The following is a 15,868-nucleotide window of genomic DNA, read 5'->3' on the forward strand; positions in this document are numbered from 1 at the left end:
ACGGCAGTAGAGCTATATCCAACAAACAAGCAAGTTAAACAAAGCAATGAAGACTACTCGCAGTCAACTGGATGCCCTCTTGCTTATATAGCATCTGAAAACACTCCAAATATTGCCCTGCCTTCGTCCAAAGATGACTCGGCTCTTGGTCTCTCCAAGTATTTGAATCTATCAGTTAATGCCAGAGTCATGCTGAGAGTCAACTTATGGGAGCAAGGAAGTCTCATCAATGGTTCACTAGGAACTGTATGCTACATTATATATGCTCCTAATGCTCGACCTCCAGCTCTTCCTCTGTTTATTTTAGTGGAATTCGATAGCTATCAGGGACCTTTCATCTATGGTAATCTGTTTCCAATAATCCCCAATAATCGCTCTTTGAACGATGGCAGTATATTGCGATCTCATAGGCAGTTTCCCCTAACCTTAGCATATTTGATGACTATACATAAATCACAGGGATTAACTCTTCCAAAAATAAAAATAGATATAGGGAAAAAAGAGACAGCTATTGGTCTTACCTATGTTACATTGAGTCTAGTGAAAAAATAACTGACTCAGTATTTTTAAAGAGTTACAATAAAGATCGCTACGGGTCAATCTGTAAGTCCAAGGCCCACAGTGATAGACAGAATTTCATGAGATGTTGGCATAGCAATTAATTAATGGATTATTCTGACCTTATATTCGTATTTTTAAATGATCCAATAGAAATCAAATATATTGTTGAGAATGAATGATTCGTTTCTTTTTCCCCTCATAATCTAGAAAATATAGATAGGAGCAGCTTCATTCTGACTAGTTTTAGTTAAATGAAAGTTTTTTACTTTTGTGAAGAAATTTTTACAAAGTATTATCATCATTTCAGCTTTCTTGTTGATCTAGATCAGAAATATCAGCAACATCATTTTAAAAATCAAATCTTGGCTGAAGGTATTTACATTGTGGCATCCATCAGCGATGTGCCAATTTGGATCGAGAGAGGGCACAGAAAAGAAGAGAAAAGCAACCTTTGAACTGGACACTCATTTCTGACCAACAACTACAGAGAACAGACGTTTGAACAAGTGTCCAAGACGAACCAGACCTTCAATCAATGTCGGGTTGTAAACACATTGTACATTGCTATATATACTTGTAAATAAAAACATATAAAAATCCGACCGGACATTTTCTCATCAGCATTGAATGATCCTCATTTGGTGACCAAACACCACAACATTAATATATATAAATAAAATTTACTAAAGCCACAAAATTGTCTTCTTCATATTTTTGATTTTATCATAAAAATCTTTTGTGGATTGAAAAATAAAAATATGCTATTAATCAAAAATTTGTTCTAGTGGATTGCATCTGTTCAGTCAAGTATGAAGCAAATTTTTTTTCCAGAATTTGTATTTGGATACCAAATTGTTTGAGTTGGGAACAGTTCAAATACTGAAATACTTCTGTATTTTGTTTGTCATTTTTATGAGTGATGATTAAAAAAAAGTTAATAAGGTTAAAAAGATTAAAAACTCATCTATGGCAAGAAAAGTTTAACTCCTCTTACCTAAAATGTTTAAATAAACTTTACTAAATATGAAGATTAATCTATAAAAAGAAAACACAGTGACAGTCTTAAAGGTTAAAGTCTGAAAGCAATGATGATGACACCTGGTTGAGAGGAAAGCTAGGACAAGGAAGAAAAAAACTCTCGTGCATTTTCTAAATTTATCAGGTTTCTTTTTCCCGCTTTTCACAATTCGCATATCTTTGACAATCGTTCACGCAGCTTGGCTAATCTTAAAGTACTTTCCAAGGTCAGTTTCGTTTCAACCTTCTTTGCTATGACGTCTCTTGTAAGAGGAAACCCCTCATTAACAATGACGTCACGTAAACATTTGCTATCCGACTTTCCAACCGACCTCAGTGCACCTGAAGAAGGCCTTTCAAAACGGCTGAAAACGTTTGTGCTTATTAATTTGATTGCTAGAAACAGCATGTGTAAGGTTTTTTGTGCCTACGATTGAAAAAAAACTGCACTATCAGATTTCATTTAACCCAATAAAAGGCATACAATAAATTGAAAATTTCAATATTCTAAAATCTGTGGGAAAATTTGAGACAACACTCATGTTTACTTGAATAAAAAAAAATATCAAATAATGGAGTTTGCGCTTAAAAATTGTGAAATTTTGTATGAAGGATTTTCCAAATTCTCAAACTGTGTTAGAATGAAACCACGTTGTATGAGGATTTCTCCAATTTTTGAACAGTGTTAGAGCGAAACCATATTGTACGAGAGATACCTGTAGTTTATTAGTATTTAATAAAACTATTATATTTGTATACATAAACAAATATTATATCTTTAAAATTACTTATAGAATTTTGCAGTGGATTATAAAATGCATTAACTAGAGTTGCAGAAAAATCAGTAATCCAGCTGTAATGAAAAAAAAATAATTTAACAATAAAAATGTATTCTTTTATTTGGTTTCAAAATATATTTACTTTTATATTTTGAAATACATATGTTACCAACAGAGTATGAAATTCAGGCATTGTGTAGAATGCTGAAAACAGTTAGAAAAGTGTGAAAAAAATACATTTAGATATTTTGCCTAGGAATTCTACAGAATGCTGGATACTCACAGGCTGGCAAAGTATAAAATAAAGTGTACACCTTCTCCCATCTTGTAATCAATTTAATATTGTTTTTATAAATCATTTTTACAATTTCCGTAAATCAACTTTTTAAAAAATCATTTAAACATTTATAATTACCATTTTTATAAATGTTCCTTAAAGTTTCCAGTTAGTTATAAATATTTTCAATTTAAAATAATTTTAAAAATTGGCTAATCATTGGCTAGGTTCATATCTATTTGAAATTTCATTGTTAAAATAAAGAAACAGTCTTCATCCACAAAAGATGGTTATTTGTGTATTTGTTATATAATGTGTAGACGGGTACATATGTCTTATCAGTGGTAAGAAAAAAGTTTACCCACTAAAAGGAGAGAAAAAACATTTACATTTTTACAGAAATAGTGTAATAAACTTTTAGCAAGGGTAGCAACTTGTCAAGAATTGGATAATTGTACATATGATGCGCAGCTTTTAAATCTTTTGAAAACAATGATGTAATAAAATAAATAGTTGGAAAACAATGTTTTCTACACCGTCAGAGTAATGACACTAATGGAAATGAGTTTTTCAATGGCATCTCATTAGTTCAAGTCAGATTTTGTGAGCTGAAATGATGGACATTGTGCAAAATACTCACAAAAATATTATGAAGTAAATGTTCTACAGTGAGTTAGAAATAAAGAGACATACCTTTGCAAAAAAACAGCATTTGTCTCACAAATGACAAGTATGAAAAATTAGGAAGAAAAGCAATTAACACAAACTATGGAAAAAATGATCCTTGTCATCACTGGTTATTAAATAAGTATAATACAATGATGGTCCAGAAAAACAAACTGATTAAGTCAATGGAAGAAGGAAACAGTTCAGTCTCTAATTCTATGTTTCTGATAAGGAGATATTCAATATAATCTTGGAAATTCATGTTTCATTGGTCATGGTGAGCAAGACAAACTGACAAAAAAATTATCAACTAAGTATACTATTGGGTTGTTCGGAAAGTAATTTTGTTTTTTTATTACTAAAGGAATTACATGTATTTTTACCAGCCAATTTTATTTTAAAACCACATTTTCATTATATACTTCAACAGCTGACATTTTAAAGCTTATTTGTAAAAAATTTTGTTTGATTCTGTACAATTGTTTTTTTTTTTGGTGTCCCATCAAATTTGGAAAATCGAAAGCATTATTTTTGGCATATTTTGCTTTTTTATAACTAAAAAACCAAAATGCTGTTCAAACAAGAAAAAAATTATGGTACATGTTTGGAGATGTGTAGAGAGAAAGACAGTGCTAAAACTGGTTTACAAAATTGCGTTCCAACAATTTTAATATCGAAGATACACCACATTCTGGATGGCCATTTGAAGCCAATGAAAACAAAATAAAGGTACTGATTGAAGCAATCTGCCTTATAACAACACGTGAAATCACTAAGAGATTAAATCTGTTAAAATGAACCGTTTATTATTACTTAAAATGAATTGGTTCCATTTCAAAGCTCGATATATGGGTTCCACATGTTATTAAAGAGAGATGCTCTCTATGGTGAGATTTTAAAGAAATTTGTTTTTGAGCTTTTGCCAGACAATTTAACAATTGATTCAAAAGTGTACAGCCATTGAGTAAACAAATTGAGTAATACCGTCAAACAGAAAAGGCCAGAATTGATCAACAAACAAAGTGTAGTGTTTTACCATGATAATGCCAAATTTCACGCAAGTTTGGTAACTCGTCAGAAAATGTTATAGCTTAGATGGGATGTGTTATCACACCAACCATATTTGCCAGATCGGGCACACTCAGATTATTACTTGTTCCGGTCTATACAAATTTTTTTTTAACTGTAAGATATTTACTTGAAATGACAATGTCAAAAATCACTTGGATCAGTTTTTTGTAAACAATGATCAAAACTTTTATGAATGTGAAATCATGCTACTACCAGAAACAATGACAACAGGTATTTGACCAAAATGGTCAATATATAATTCAATAAAATATTTATTTATTATAAGAATATTGCGTTTATTTTTCTATGGAAAAAACGAAATTACTTTCCGAACAACCCAATAATATTACTTGGCAAGGGTGGCCATACATTGGAGCACATGTCCCATGTACTCCAATGTATGGCCCCCGTTTTGTTAGGTTTCCCTTTTTTAATCCCCAAGGAAGCTCAGTTTCATTTTATTTTTAAATTAGTTACTCATTTTTATCACAGAAAATTTTTCATCAATGACAAAATTAAAATAAAAATATTTATTAACCAAAAACTTTAGTGGGTTGTGATTGTTTGGTCAATTATCAAGATATCACTGTGTTTGATTAATGGAATTTTGATATACACAATATCATTGAGGGATTAATTAACTGAGTTAATCAAGGGATAACTGTATAAGCTTATATATATAGGTATCCCTTGTATATGTGTATATATATATATATATTACCATATATTATATATATACCATATATGTAATATATTGTATACCATATATGTAATATATATATTACACATATATATTATATATATATATATGTAATGTCTACGAATCATTGAGGGATTCAGATGTAGAGTTGGGTAAGAATACTAAGAGCTGCACAAAGGAATATATCACACTATAACCAATTCTAACAACAGTTTTATGGCACATTTAGATCCGGGTACAGTGTACAAGTCCAACCTTCCTTCTGAGGGGGTTTTTTTTACAATAATTAGAAGGTTTACATACATTATGCATAATGTATGTAAGCCCTACAATATATATATATATATATATATATATATATATCTTGCATAATTTATGTATGATACCTATTTTTTATAGTCTATGGGCACTGCTGTTACTTGACATAATACTGAATTTTTCTTACAGCTCTGTGAAGCCTGTTAACTGAAACAGAAAGGTTCCAAGAAAGATATTGTAATGAAACTACTGATTTCATCAAAATTTTGTGAGACTCTGCACTACGTAATTTATTTACATAACTAAATCAAGTCATCATAATGTCAAGACAATCAGTACATAACTAAATCAAATCAATACATAATGTCAAGACAATAAAACTTTGTCGGATAACTGTCAACTTTCACACCTAGGAGTAAATCATCTGTTAAGTTCTCAGCAGTAAAAGCGAAGCTTTCTCATAACCTTCTGATCCACTGTCTCGATTTCATCAGTTCAATATAACAAGTAACTAAAAGTTTAGGCAGTCGTCATCAGTTCCTCAACTAGGCCCCTTTTTTTCCATCCTCAAAATTCAGATAAATTTGGATACATCATTTTATTATATATTTAGTTATATCATTCTATTATATCAGTGATTCCCAAACTTTTTCGATTCACTGCCCCCTTTGCTCCATAAAATTATACCAAACGCCCCCTAACCCATTTTCTCTTGTGTGAGAAAGGATTGGAAATATTCTTAGGAAAACTTTTCTATGAATCTAACGCTTTGTGCCCTTACCGTACATTGTTCTCAACATCTGGAAACCATTAAACGCAATGTTTCCTCTTATCTGTTTAACAGAGGAAAGGGAACGGTTGTCAGTGACCCCAACTTTTGCCTTTGGTCACCATTCAGTACCCTGCCTCCAGCACCCCCTAGATTTACTCACCGTACACAAGGGGGCATTACTGCCCACTTTGAGAAATGCTGTATTATATCATCAGATACATCATTTTAATTATCTTTATAGGTACGTCATCCTTCTCACTTACAGCCATAGTATTTCTTGTACATCCAGAATAAGAACTGTCATCTAGAACTGTCTTCCTTTCGACCCAACCGGCTTGCCTCAGATCTCCATCCTCTACATATCTCATATGAACTCTCCCTCTTGTGACTGCCAGGTAGATAGGATAAGTCGATATAACCAAGGGCGTCGCCAGCCAATGGGCCGGGGGGGCAAGATGATATAAATTGATAGAGGATATGAATTGTATGTAGGTAAAATAAAAACGATTCATAAATTTTAAGAAGCTTAAAAAGATTATTTTAATTAAAACATAATCTTCTTGGGTTTTTCGCGTGGGAATTATAAATCGGGCAATAAATGACTTAGCATTTAAATAATTTTTTTCGCATGTCTAGGGAGGGGCAACTGCCCCTCTGCCCCCCTCTGGCGATGCCCTTGGATATAACCCCAATATATATATTGTATATTGTGGTCTATCATGTACAGTACTCCTTTTCAATGAAATTAAATGGTTATTTAGTTGTTTACTTTGGTGTCTGAGTACTTTACTTCTGTCAAGCTGTCTCTCCATCTCTATCCGGAACCCAATCACTCGTGCACGCAGCCACTTGCGTGACCTACTTTTTAACCTAAACTAATATACCATACAATTAGTAATATGATTAGTGTTATTTCATGTTTTACTTTTACAGATGTTAAAAATAAAGTATTATGAATATTATTGTATAGTATATATTCATACTTTCTTTCATATGATTGAGCTAAAGAATTACAGGCATTTTATAAAATCCTTAAGTTTTTTTATTAAATTACTAGGCAAAATGGAAAATGAATTTTTTGTTTTATAGATTTTCTAATATGTCTAGTTATTCTATAGACTGTCCAGGCATTTATACTATGCCAGAATGTCATACTTTGCCAATGACATATACATATATATGTCTATATTTTATTGTACACAATCATTTTTCATATTTAATCATATTTAAAAAGAAATTGTATTTTATTTTATGTACAAAAGCTTTACATATAAATATAGCAAATTTAAAAATTACCTGGTTCTATGATTATATTCTCGGAGAAGAGAAAATTGTTTGGCTATAATAAACTTGGCTACTTTTCTTAAATTCAGTATTATATCTTCATCAGTTAAAGCATCTAACTAGTAAAATTATAAATCATAATAAAAAAATTAATCTATTATTATTATAATTATATCAGTATTAAAATAATTAATTAAATCTAAATATTGTGAATCTTAAATAATAAAATTTGCATTTACAGATCCTCTGTTGCCATGTCTCTCATTTATATATTGTCACTCCACTTTCAGAATTTCCAACTGCTCTAAGAAAAATTTTTCAGGAAAAGTTTCAAAGTTTGTTGTGTCAAATAACTGCTCTTTTATGTTCTCGACGTAATTTTTCTTGGAATTTCAAAGCTATCTATTGTAGTTTTGGATGACTCCATCAATAAAATCATTTTATAAAGTGGAAGTTTTATATTTAATGATATGATGTTGGTGTAAGTGGAATCATATTTCAGTCACATGCACAAATGGAATAATGTATTACAATGTTTTGGCATAGGCTTGAAAATCAAACAAACATTTTTCTTAAGTATCTGCAGAACTGTGGAAAGATTTTTTCTGTTTACCTTCAGCAGGACAAAGACATAGGAAGAATTCTCAAGGGACAAAGACAGCAGGACAAAGACATAGAATTCTCAAGGTCACATGGCTGTTTCAAATTAGCAATAAACATTGTCTGATGTGCAAAATTTTATGTGAACAGACTTTATTTTGTTGGTATGTTGGTGCAAGTTGCAAAGTGCATATGCCATGATAAAGTTTCTATTTTTGGGAACATAGCTATCTTTACAAATTGAGATTTCTTTTGCATTGGGAAAATCCTGGATAAGTTTCTCTAATATTTTTGCTGTGGCATTTTCAATATTTTCAGCCTGATCACAAAGAATCTCTAGCCAAATTACACAGTACACTTTTTTGTTTTTCTAAATGAGCATGAGCTGTAAAGTTGTACAGACTCAGCTTTTTCTTTGATAAATGTCACAGAGAAAGCTGATGATGAGTTATAGCATTGTACAGATTGATGAAACAAAGTAATTTGACTAAAGGTAGGTTGTTAGGACACTGTCTTGTGATAAATTTAATAATTACCAATAAATAAATTAATTTAATTTAGAATTCTCCAGAAGAGAAAGTGAGTAATCAGTATGGTTATATCTAAATTAATTAATGGCTCAGGAAGCAAAGACTGATCTGAGGTCCAGGCACTGTAACTAACAATGCAACTGCACAATAAGTAGGAGCTATGAGTTCAAGTCTCACTTTGGGCTAATTTTTCTCTTCCAGGGTATTCTAAATTAAATTTATCTTGAAAAGGTGGCATAACCAACTATTTCTAGCCAAATTTCTTTCTTTCAAATTATTAATTAGAATTAAAACATGCTAATACAAAAGCCAGCAGATAATTTGGTTATTCTAATAAATTAGTTATGGTTGTTACCATATATAAATTATGTAAGTACTGATATTGATATCAATAACTTACAAAAAGATTAGTAGGCCTATAGTTTAATCTTTTTAATTCATGTGGTGGCCCATTGATTACAGTCGATCACATGATAGGTACAGCCAGTCACCTCTGATTGGTAAACTTTTTGTGACGTCATCACGTGTGACTCTTGAACCCTCTCTTTCTCTGCCTTCATGCGAGGAGAGTAAGGTGTATGCATTCTTCCTCCCATGTATTTGTTCTTACATCAAATAATAAAACTTTGTTACTGTTCATATTTTGTGTGAATTCCTCAGATGACATTGTTAGCAATCTTGATACATGTACTGCTACACCAGTGAGCTGGACGAATTAAGAAGATAAATCTAATAGATTATTCTAGATGTTCATAGGAACAACCAAGAAATGACAAAAATGGCATGAGACACTAACAACCATTCATATCATATAAATAAACATCACTAAGCCAAATGAGTATATAATGAAATACCAACGATCACGTTAAAAATCAGGCTATAAATTGGTTAATTAAATGATTGATATAAAGTAATTTGTTACTAGAGGTAGACATTAGGTGCCATCTCTTATCTAAGTTAATAATTATAATTTAAGTAAATATTATATAAATTTAGAACCTTCTGGAATAAAAGTGAGGTTGCCAGAATAGCCAGAATAGTATTTAACCAAGTAAGGTTATATCTAAATTAATATACTTCTGGAAGCAAATACTCACTTGGGGTCCGGGTGGTGTAACTGGCAAGCAGAGGTTGCAGGTTTATGCCCCGCCCCGGGTCAGTTCTTTTACTCCAGAAGGTTCTAAATTTATTTAATATTTACTTAAACTATAATTATTAACTTAGATAAGAGATGGCGCCTAACGTCTACTTCTAGTAACAAATTACTTTATATCAATCATTTAATTAACCAATTTATAGCCTGATTTTTAACGTGATCGTTGGTATTTCATTAACCATTCATATCACCACACAAAGAGTGGTAGGCTTAATCTTCCTCTTTTCTTACATTTTATTTTATAACAACGAAAAAAACCCTCTTCCACTGAAACTATATTAAAATAGCACTAAATAACACCTCAGAAGTTGGTCATGTTGGATTAAAACTACTGTCATTTTGGGACATAAATTTAGGTCACTTAAGACCCATGCTTATGATTCACCAACATTGAGGCACAATTCCAGATCTCTGGAATTTCACAAGACTCCATGAAGTATTATGCAGCTATCTTGGCATTAAATTCAGAGATCCTGAGTTATGTCAGTGACATCGTGCAAGAAATTCGGTACAAGGCCCTAAATTGGGACTGATAGAGAACTTTTTAAATTCAAAGGTGAATCAAAGTCCTTTTGTCCAAACTGTCTCTGGGAGATGAAAAACTGCCTCATTTACTAAGGAGGATGAAATAATTAGCTGACAGCAAGCTAGGGGAAGATTTCTGAAGACTGTATGGTTACAGCTTGTGCCTAAGCAATCACAGGCTATTCTGGCAGTCTCTGACCATAGTTTAGAGAAGCTGGTGATGATGGGAAATGTCTCCTAATTTGTCTCCTAATTAACCACTGGTGACTTTTGTTAAATGCAGTTAGGAATCAATCCAAGCATGACTGTGGATTGGAACAACTATATGATGGAGGTATGTACTAATGCTTTAATATGTCGCCCTACCATAAAAATTGGTGACCAAAACAAAATTGTAGTGCTATTATGTATATTGTAGTGCTCCACTACTCAAGTGTGTATATTATTCTGATTGTTTATGTATGTATATATATATTTGTGTATCTACGTATTGCATCATTTGTATTCCTTTTTTTGTACTGGGTTTCACTTTTTTTTTGTTACATGTGGCTCTCTTTTGCTCCATACCACCTTCCCCTTGGGTGAGTGGGGGAGCTATGGGATTGGTTGGATGGTGAGTCACGTGTAGGAGACAAATGTCCAGCCTCAGGAATTATAAATAGAAGTACAGAGTGTAAAAGAACACATTTTCTTCCTCTCGTTTTTGTCACTGTTGAGACTAAGAAGATACGTGTGAACAATTGTGAAGTGAATTCATACAGGATGGAGGTTAAGGAGTAGGTGAACTCAATCCATTTCCATCGAGGGGTAACCTCTTGACTGATCGAAAGGGAAGAAGATAAACAGGAGAAAAACAAACTAGAGGATCGTCCATAGACATTATTTCTTCACACATAATGATTATCTGGTGAATATCCTTGTTCCAGTCACGGAGAGGCACTGTGAGTAACAGGTTCATATTGACCCCTCCTTGTTGTCGTAGTTTAATTTTGTTACATGAGAATGCAGGAGAAGGAGAGTGAAGACAAAATTTCTTTATACGGAGAGACGCTTTACAAGAAGGCTATTGTCTTATGCGCCCTCTGTTTGTTAAGTAATGTGTTATCATTAAAGAAATCCGTTTAGTTGTAAGCCAACTCATCATTTTTTTCTTGAACCTGTAGACTCAGGTCTAACAGGGATCTTAACAGTATATACCAAAAACGAAATGTTTACAGCAATTTTAAAAGACATATCAACATTTATGCCACCCATTTGATACAGTGAAAATTTGTAAATGTTAATTATTTAAAATTTATAATTTCATAGGTACCTTTTTCTTTAATTTGTAATTGTATAATGTTAATAATGTCTATGTGTAAAAAATTGAAATGAAACATTGTTTTTTCTAAAAAATAAATAAAAACAATTGGTGCCCAGTAAACTGATAAGTACCCTATTTTCTTTCAGTTAAAACAATTATTGAAATATTTTTAACCATACTTACATGTTCATAGTATTTTTCTAAAGAAGTAATATTAAGTATCATAGGATTATACCCAGAAAACTGAATCATGGCTTCCAACTAAAAAAAAATTTATTAAAAACTATGTTAATTTTAATTAATTTTCAATTAAATTTTTCTTATGTTTGATAAATTTGATAACAAATATTATAATATTCTATAAATATATACATAAAATATATTACAATATATATATTTATTAATATATTAGCCACTAAAACTAAACACTACAATTTTTTTAAATAAAAATATTTATTTGAATAATTAGAAAAAATTAGAAAAATTTATTGAAACTAAATACTCAAGGAAAATAACTGAGAATGCTAATTGTATTATACAAGGATTAATCAGAAAAGAAAACAACAAATTTTTCTTCACATTTACAGTTTAGATTATTCTTCATTTCAATATATCAGTTTGTTATTTTAATTTTCAACCACTATAAACCACTTTTTAACACAATCTTCTTTCCATGTCCTATGTTACAAAGATTTAACAGACTTTATATTTTTATATTACCACTCAACATATCTCTGTTACAAACACCAATGTTTATAAAATGACTTTATCTTCCTAAAATTTTTTCATGAAGTATTTATTTCAAAAGGACCAAGTTGTTGATAGTCAGAAGGTGCATGAAGTATACTGTAAAATAGATGAGGTAAACTAGTGTTGCTTCTTAAGTATATGACCTCTCATTATTATGACTAAGCATTGTCACATCTTTGCAGAAACATACTGGGCCCTAACAATTACTTCCATTGATTCCACAACATTTGAAAACAACAACTAGAAGAAATTTTTCAATTGTCAATAAGGCATATGTTATATTTAACACAGAAACTTCTGTAAAAGACTACTTTATTTTACATTACTCTAAAACTATTTTACAACTAGTTAAGGTGTTTTTGTGTATCCAACCAAAAGCTGATTGTTTGGCTATATTTTATATCATCACTTCTGGTTTATATTGTATCTAAAGAAATACTTTATCCATTAGCAAACAATATTATCAACAAACATACTATTAGTTTTTTGAGATGTTAAAATTAGAACTAAAATTAATATTTTTACTCTAAGGTATTTACCTTTTTATTCCTTCCTTACCAAGTGTGATGGGTTGTATGAAAGTGTCTGTCCTGATTATTTTAGATAAAAATCGACACTACAGTACTTCAATAAAAGTACATTTGAAAGCATAAGCTTGATAATGCAATAACTTGATTGAACCAAAAAACTATCAAATTTAATTCTAAAAAATTAATCTTCTTTACACACCGGGATTCAATACAAAAACACACTTACATAAGAACCAGATAACCGGAGTGGTTGATATTAGGGTCGCTAACGTTTTCGTAGCGCCGTCTGGGCTCTTCTTCAGGCTTTGTAGTAATAAATATAAGCCGAATGTCGAATTTCAAATATATTCCCCTTTTGGAAAAAACCGTGTTTTGAATTCTGCCACGTGTAAACGTTCCAACATATTTTTAAACGGAACGATTGCCGTTCCGTGCACCGTGCATGTGCTTCGAAACGATGTTGATGTTAATTTTTTAAAAATTATCTTCTAGCAGGATCTGCCACGCTGCTGAAAGGGTCAACTCTTCTTTAAAATTAATGCACGTGGTGTTACATCCTGCTCTGTATATTTCCATAGCTTCCAATAATTTGAGATGTTCTGGTTGGTTGGTAGTGAGGATAATGCGGGCTGTGCTAAAGTCCGCCGTGACTTCTTGATCAGTGGCATATGTTGAGAGAGCTGTTGTAAGCCTTTTGTGTAGTATGTCCGCCTTATGTTCTTTAATTCTTATCCCCATTGTACGTACAATGGGGATAAGAAGTCATGGTGGACTTTAGCGCAGCCCGCATTATCCTCACTACCAACCACCCAGAACATCTCAAATTATTGAAAGCTATGGAAATATACAGAGCAGGATGTAACACCATGTGCATCAATTTTAAAGAAGAGTTGGCGATTGTTTTGTTTAAAAATATGTTGGAACGTTTACACGTAGCAGAATTCGAAACACGGTTCTTTCCAAAAGGAAAATATATTCGAAATTCAACGTTTGGCTTATATTTATTACTACAAAGCCTGAAGAAGAGCCCAGACGGGACTACGAAAACGCGACCCTAATATCAACCATTCCGGTTATCTGGTTCTTACGTAAGTGTGTTTTTGTATTCTAAAAAATTGCTTATATGCACATAAATTTTAATAATTTAAAGTCATTAACTTACTTTATCATATGCTTCATGACGGGTAGCATCATCTAACCAATTTGCTTTTGCAGCAAGGTGTTTGAAGGCTGTTCTAAGGTATTTAATCATTTCATCTGCCTAAATAAAAAATATATTAAGATAATTTTAAAATAAAATTATAAATAATTTTGTAATTTATAAAATTTTTTTATATAAAAATGATAAACTATATTTAAGAAGTTATTATAGGAATCATTTTATCCTTTTTTGATAAGATACAGTATATGCATGTATATATGCAGTATGAATATATACCAAACATGGGCAAATGCGGCTCTTTTTGAGTTTCATGCAGCTCTAGCTGAAAGTGCTAATTTCTGTTTTTTATTATTATTTTTACAATTTTATTTTTATAATTTTGTGAAAATATGTTTATTAAAAAATTCAATATTTGTTTTGTATTATATTTATATTATATAATAAAATTGCGCGCCTTACCATACTACCCGCCACAACAGTACAGAACTGTGGCTCCCATGCATTTTGCAAAACCTACATTTCAGCTCCCACTGAACTGCTTGCCCACCCCTGATATATACATACACTCAGCTTTATAATGGCTTTTTCACAGCATAATACAACTTAAATTTTAATGATATTTCAAATGTAACAAAAAATTATTTATTGTGATATTGTCACAATTCTGGGCTGCAATTTTTAATCATATTTTTAATTTATTTAATTTAAAATAAGGGATTTTAGTAGTGTCTTGCCCCTGTACATCATACTATTCCTGTTAACAATAGAGGCATGCCAGTTATCTATCTAACTCTGTTCTGGAGAAAATTTTTGTATTGAAATCACGTAGCTCCTGATCTGGACTAAAGTTTAAACTTAATTAATTGAGGCTTCCTGTCTCTAAGCTTTCAATATTTGGCCTTGACTTTCACCTATCTAACTCTGTTCTTGAGATTAAGGAAAGACAGACGGACAAACAGATAGATGCCAATAGAAATTTATAGATTTACAATTTGAAAATTGCAACCCAATTATTTTTATAGTTATTTTAGTGATTATATCATTGGATTCAATAATATTCCTTTTCTTTGGTATAAGATTTCTGTTCATAAGGGTAATAAAAAGCTCTGCAGCAATTTGAAATGGAAGAATATTTTAAAATCTAAAGTTAAAAATATTTAATATCAATATCAGATGTTCATATTTTTTACATAGTGTTGGATGAACATGAATTTTACAAAATATTGTATAGCAGTTTATTCAGAATTATAACAAACATTGTGAAGCCCAATATGTATATAGAAACATCACGAAATGCTCGCCTAAATAATCAGGCTATAATTCCAATAATTTAATAATTAATACTAAGTAATTTGCTACTAGAGGTAGACATTAGACTCCATCTCTTATCTAAATTAATGATTATAATTTTTAATAATTTATAAATAATTTAGAACCATCTGGAAAAAAGAACTGACCCTGGGCAGAGCTTGAACCCACAACCTTCACTTGCCTTGTGGTATGCTTGCCAGTTGTGCCACCTGGACCCTGAGCAAGCTTTTGCTTCCAGATGTATTTTAATTTTAAATATAACCTTATGCAGTTAACAATTGTGAAGCTGACTTCAGCCATGAGCATAGGAGTCATCCCTAGCCATGATTAATCGTGTAAGGTTATATTTAAATTTAAATACATCTAGTAGCAAAGGCTTGCATGGTGGCACAACTGGCAAGCACACCACAAGACAAGCGGAGGAGATCGCAGGCCCAAGCCATGCCCTGAGTCAGTTCTTTTCTACCAGATGGTTCTAAATTATTTTAAAAAATTATTAAAAATTATAATTATTAATTTAGATAAGAGATGGAGCCTAACGCCTACCTTTAGTAGCAAATTACTTTTATTAGTATTAATTATTAAATTAGTGGAATTATAGACTGATTATTTAGTT

General features: G+C 31.4%; 1 protein-coding gene across 4 annotated transcripts in view; it reads right to left on the reverse strand.

Annotated features, from left to right (window-relative positions):
• The window catches only part of LOC136979196 (neprilysin-1-like), a 136,965-nt gene that overhangs the window by 37,648 nt on the left and 83,449 nt on the right, over positions 1–15,868 (reverse strand). For all 4 annotated transcript variants that reach the window (XM_067275142.1, XM_067275149.1, XM_067275162.1 and 1 more), the window contains exons 11-14: positions 13,942–14,040; positions 11,683–11,760; positions 7,398–7,504; positions 2,367–2,431 (exon numbers count right to left, since the gene is read on the reverse strand). In XM_067275142.1, coding sequence (XP_067131243.1) covers positions 2,367–2,431; positions 7,398–7,504; positions 11,683–11,760; positions 13,942–14,040 — 349 coding nt within the window. The remainder of the gene's footprint in view (positions 1–2,366; positions 2,432–7,397; positions 7,505–11,682; positions 11,761–13,941; positions 14,041–15,868) is intronic.

The sequence above is a fragment of the Centruroides vittatus genome, unplaced genomic scaffold (genome assembly GCF_030686945.1).
Source record: "Centruroides vittatus isolate TY-2023 unplaced genomic scaffold, ASM3068694v2 contig_1154, whole genome shotgun sequence".
In the NCBI taxonomy this organism is placed as follows: domain Eukaryota; kingdom Metazoa; phylum Arthropoda; class Arachnida; order Scorpiones; family Buthidae; genus Centruroides; species Centruroides vittatus.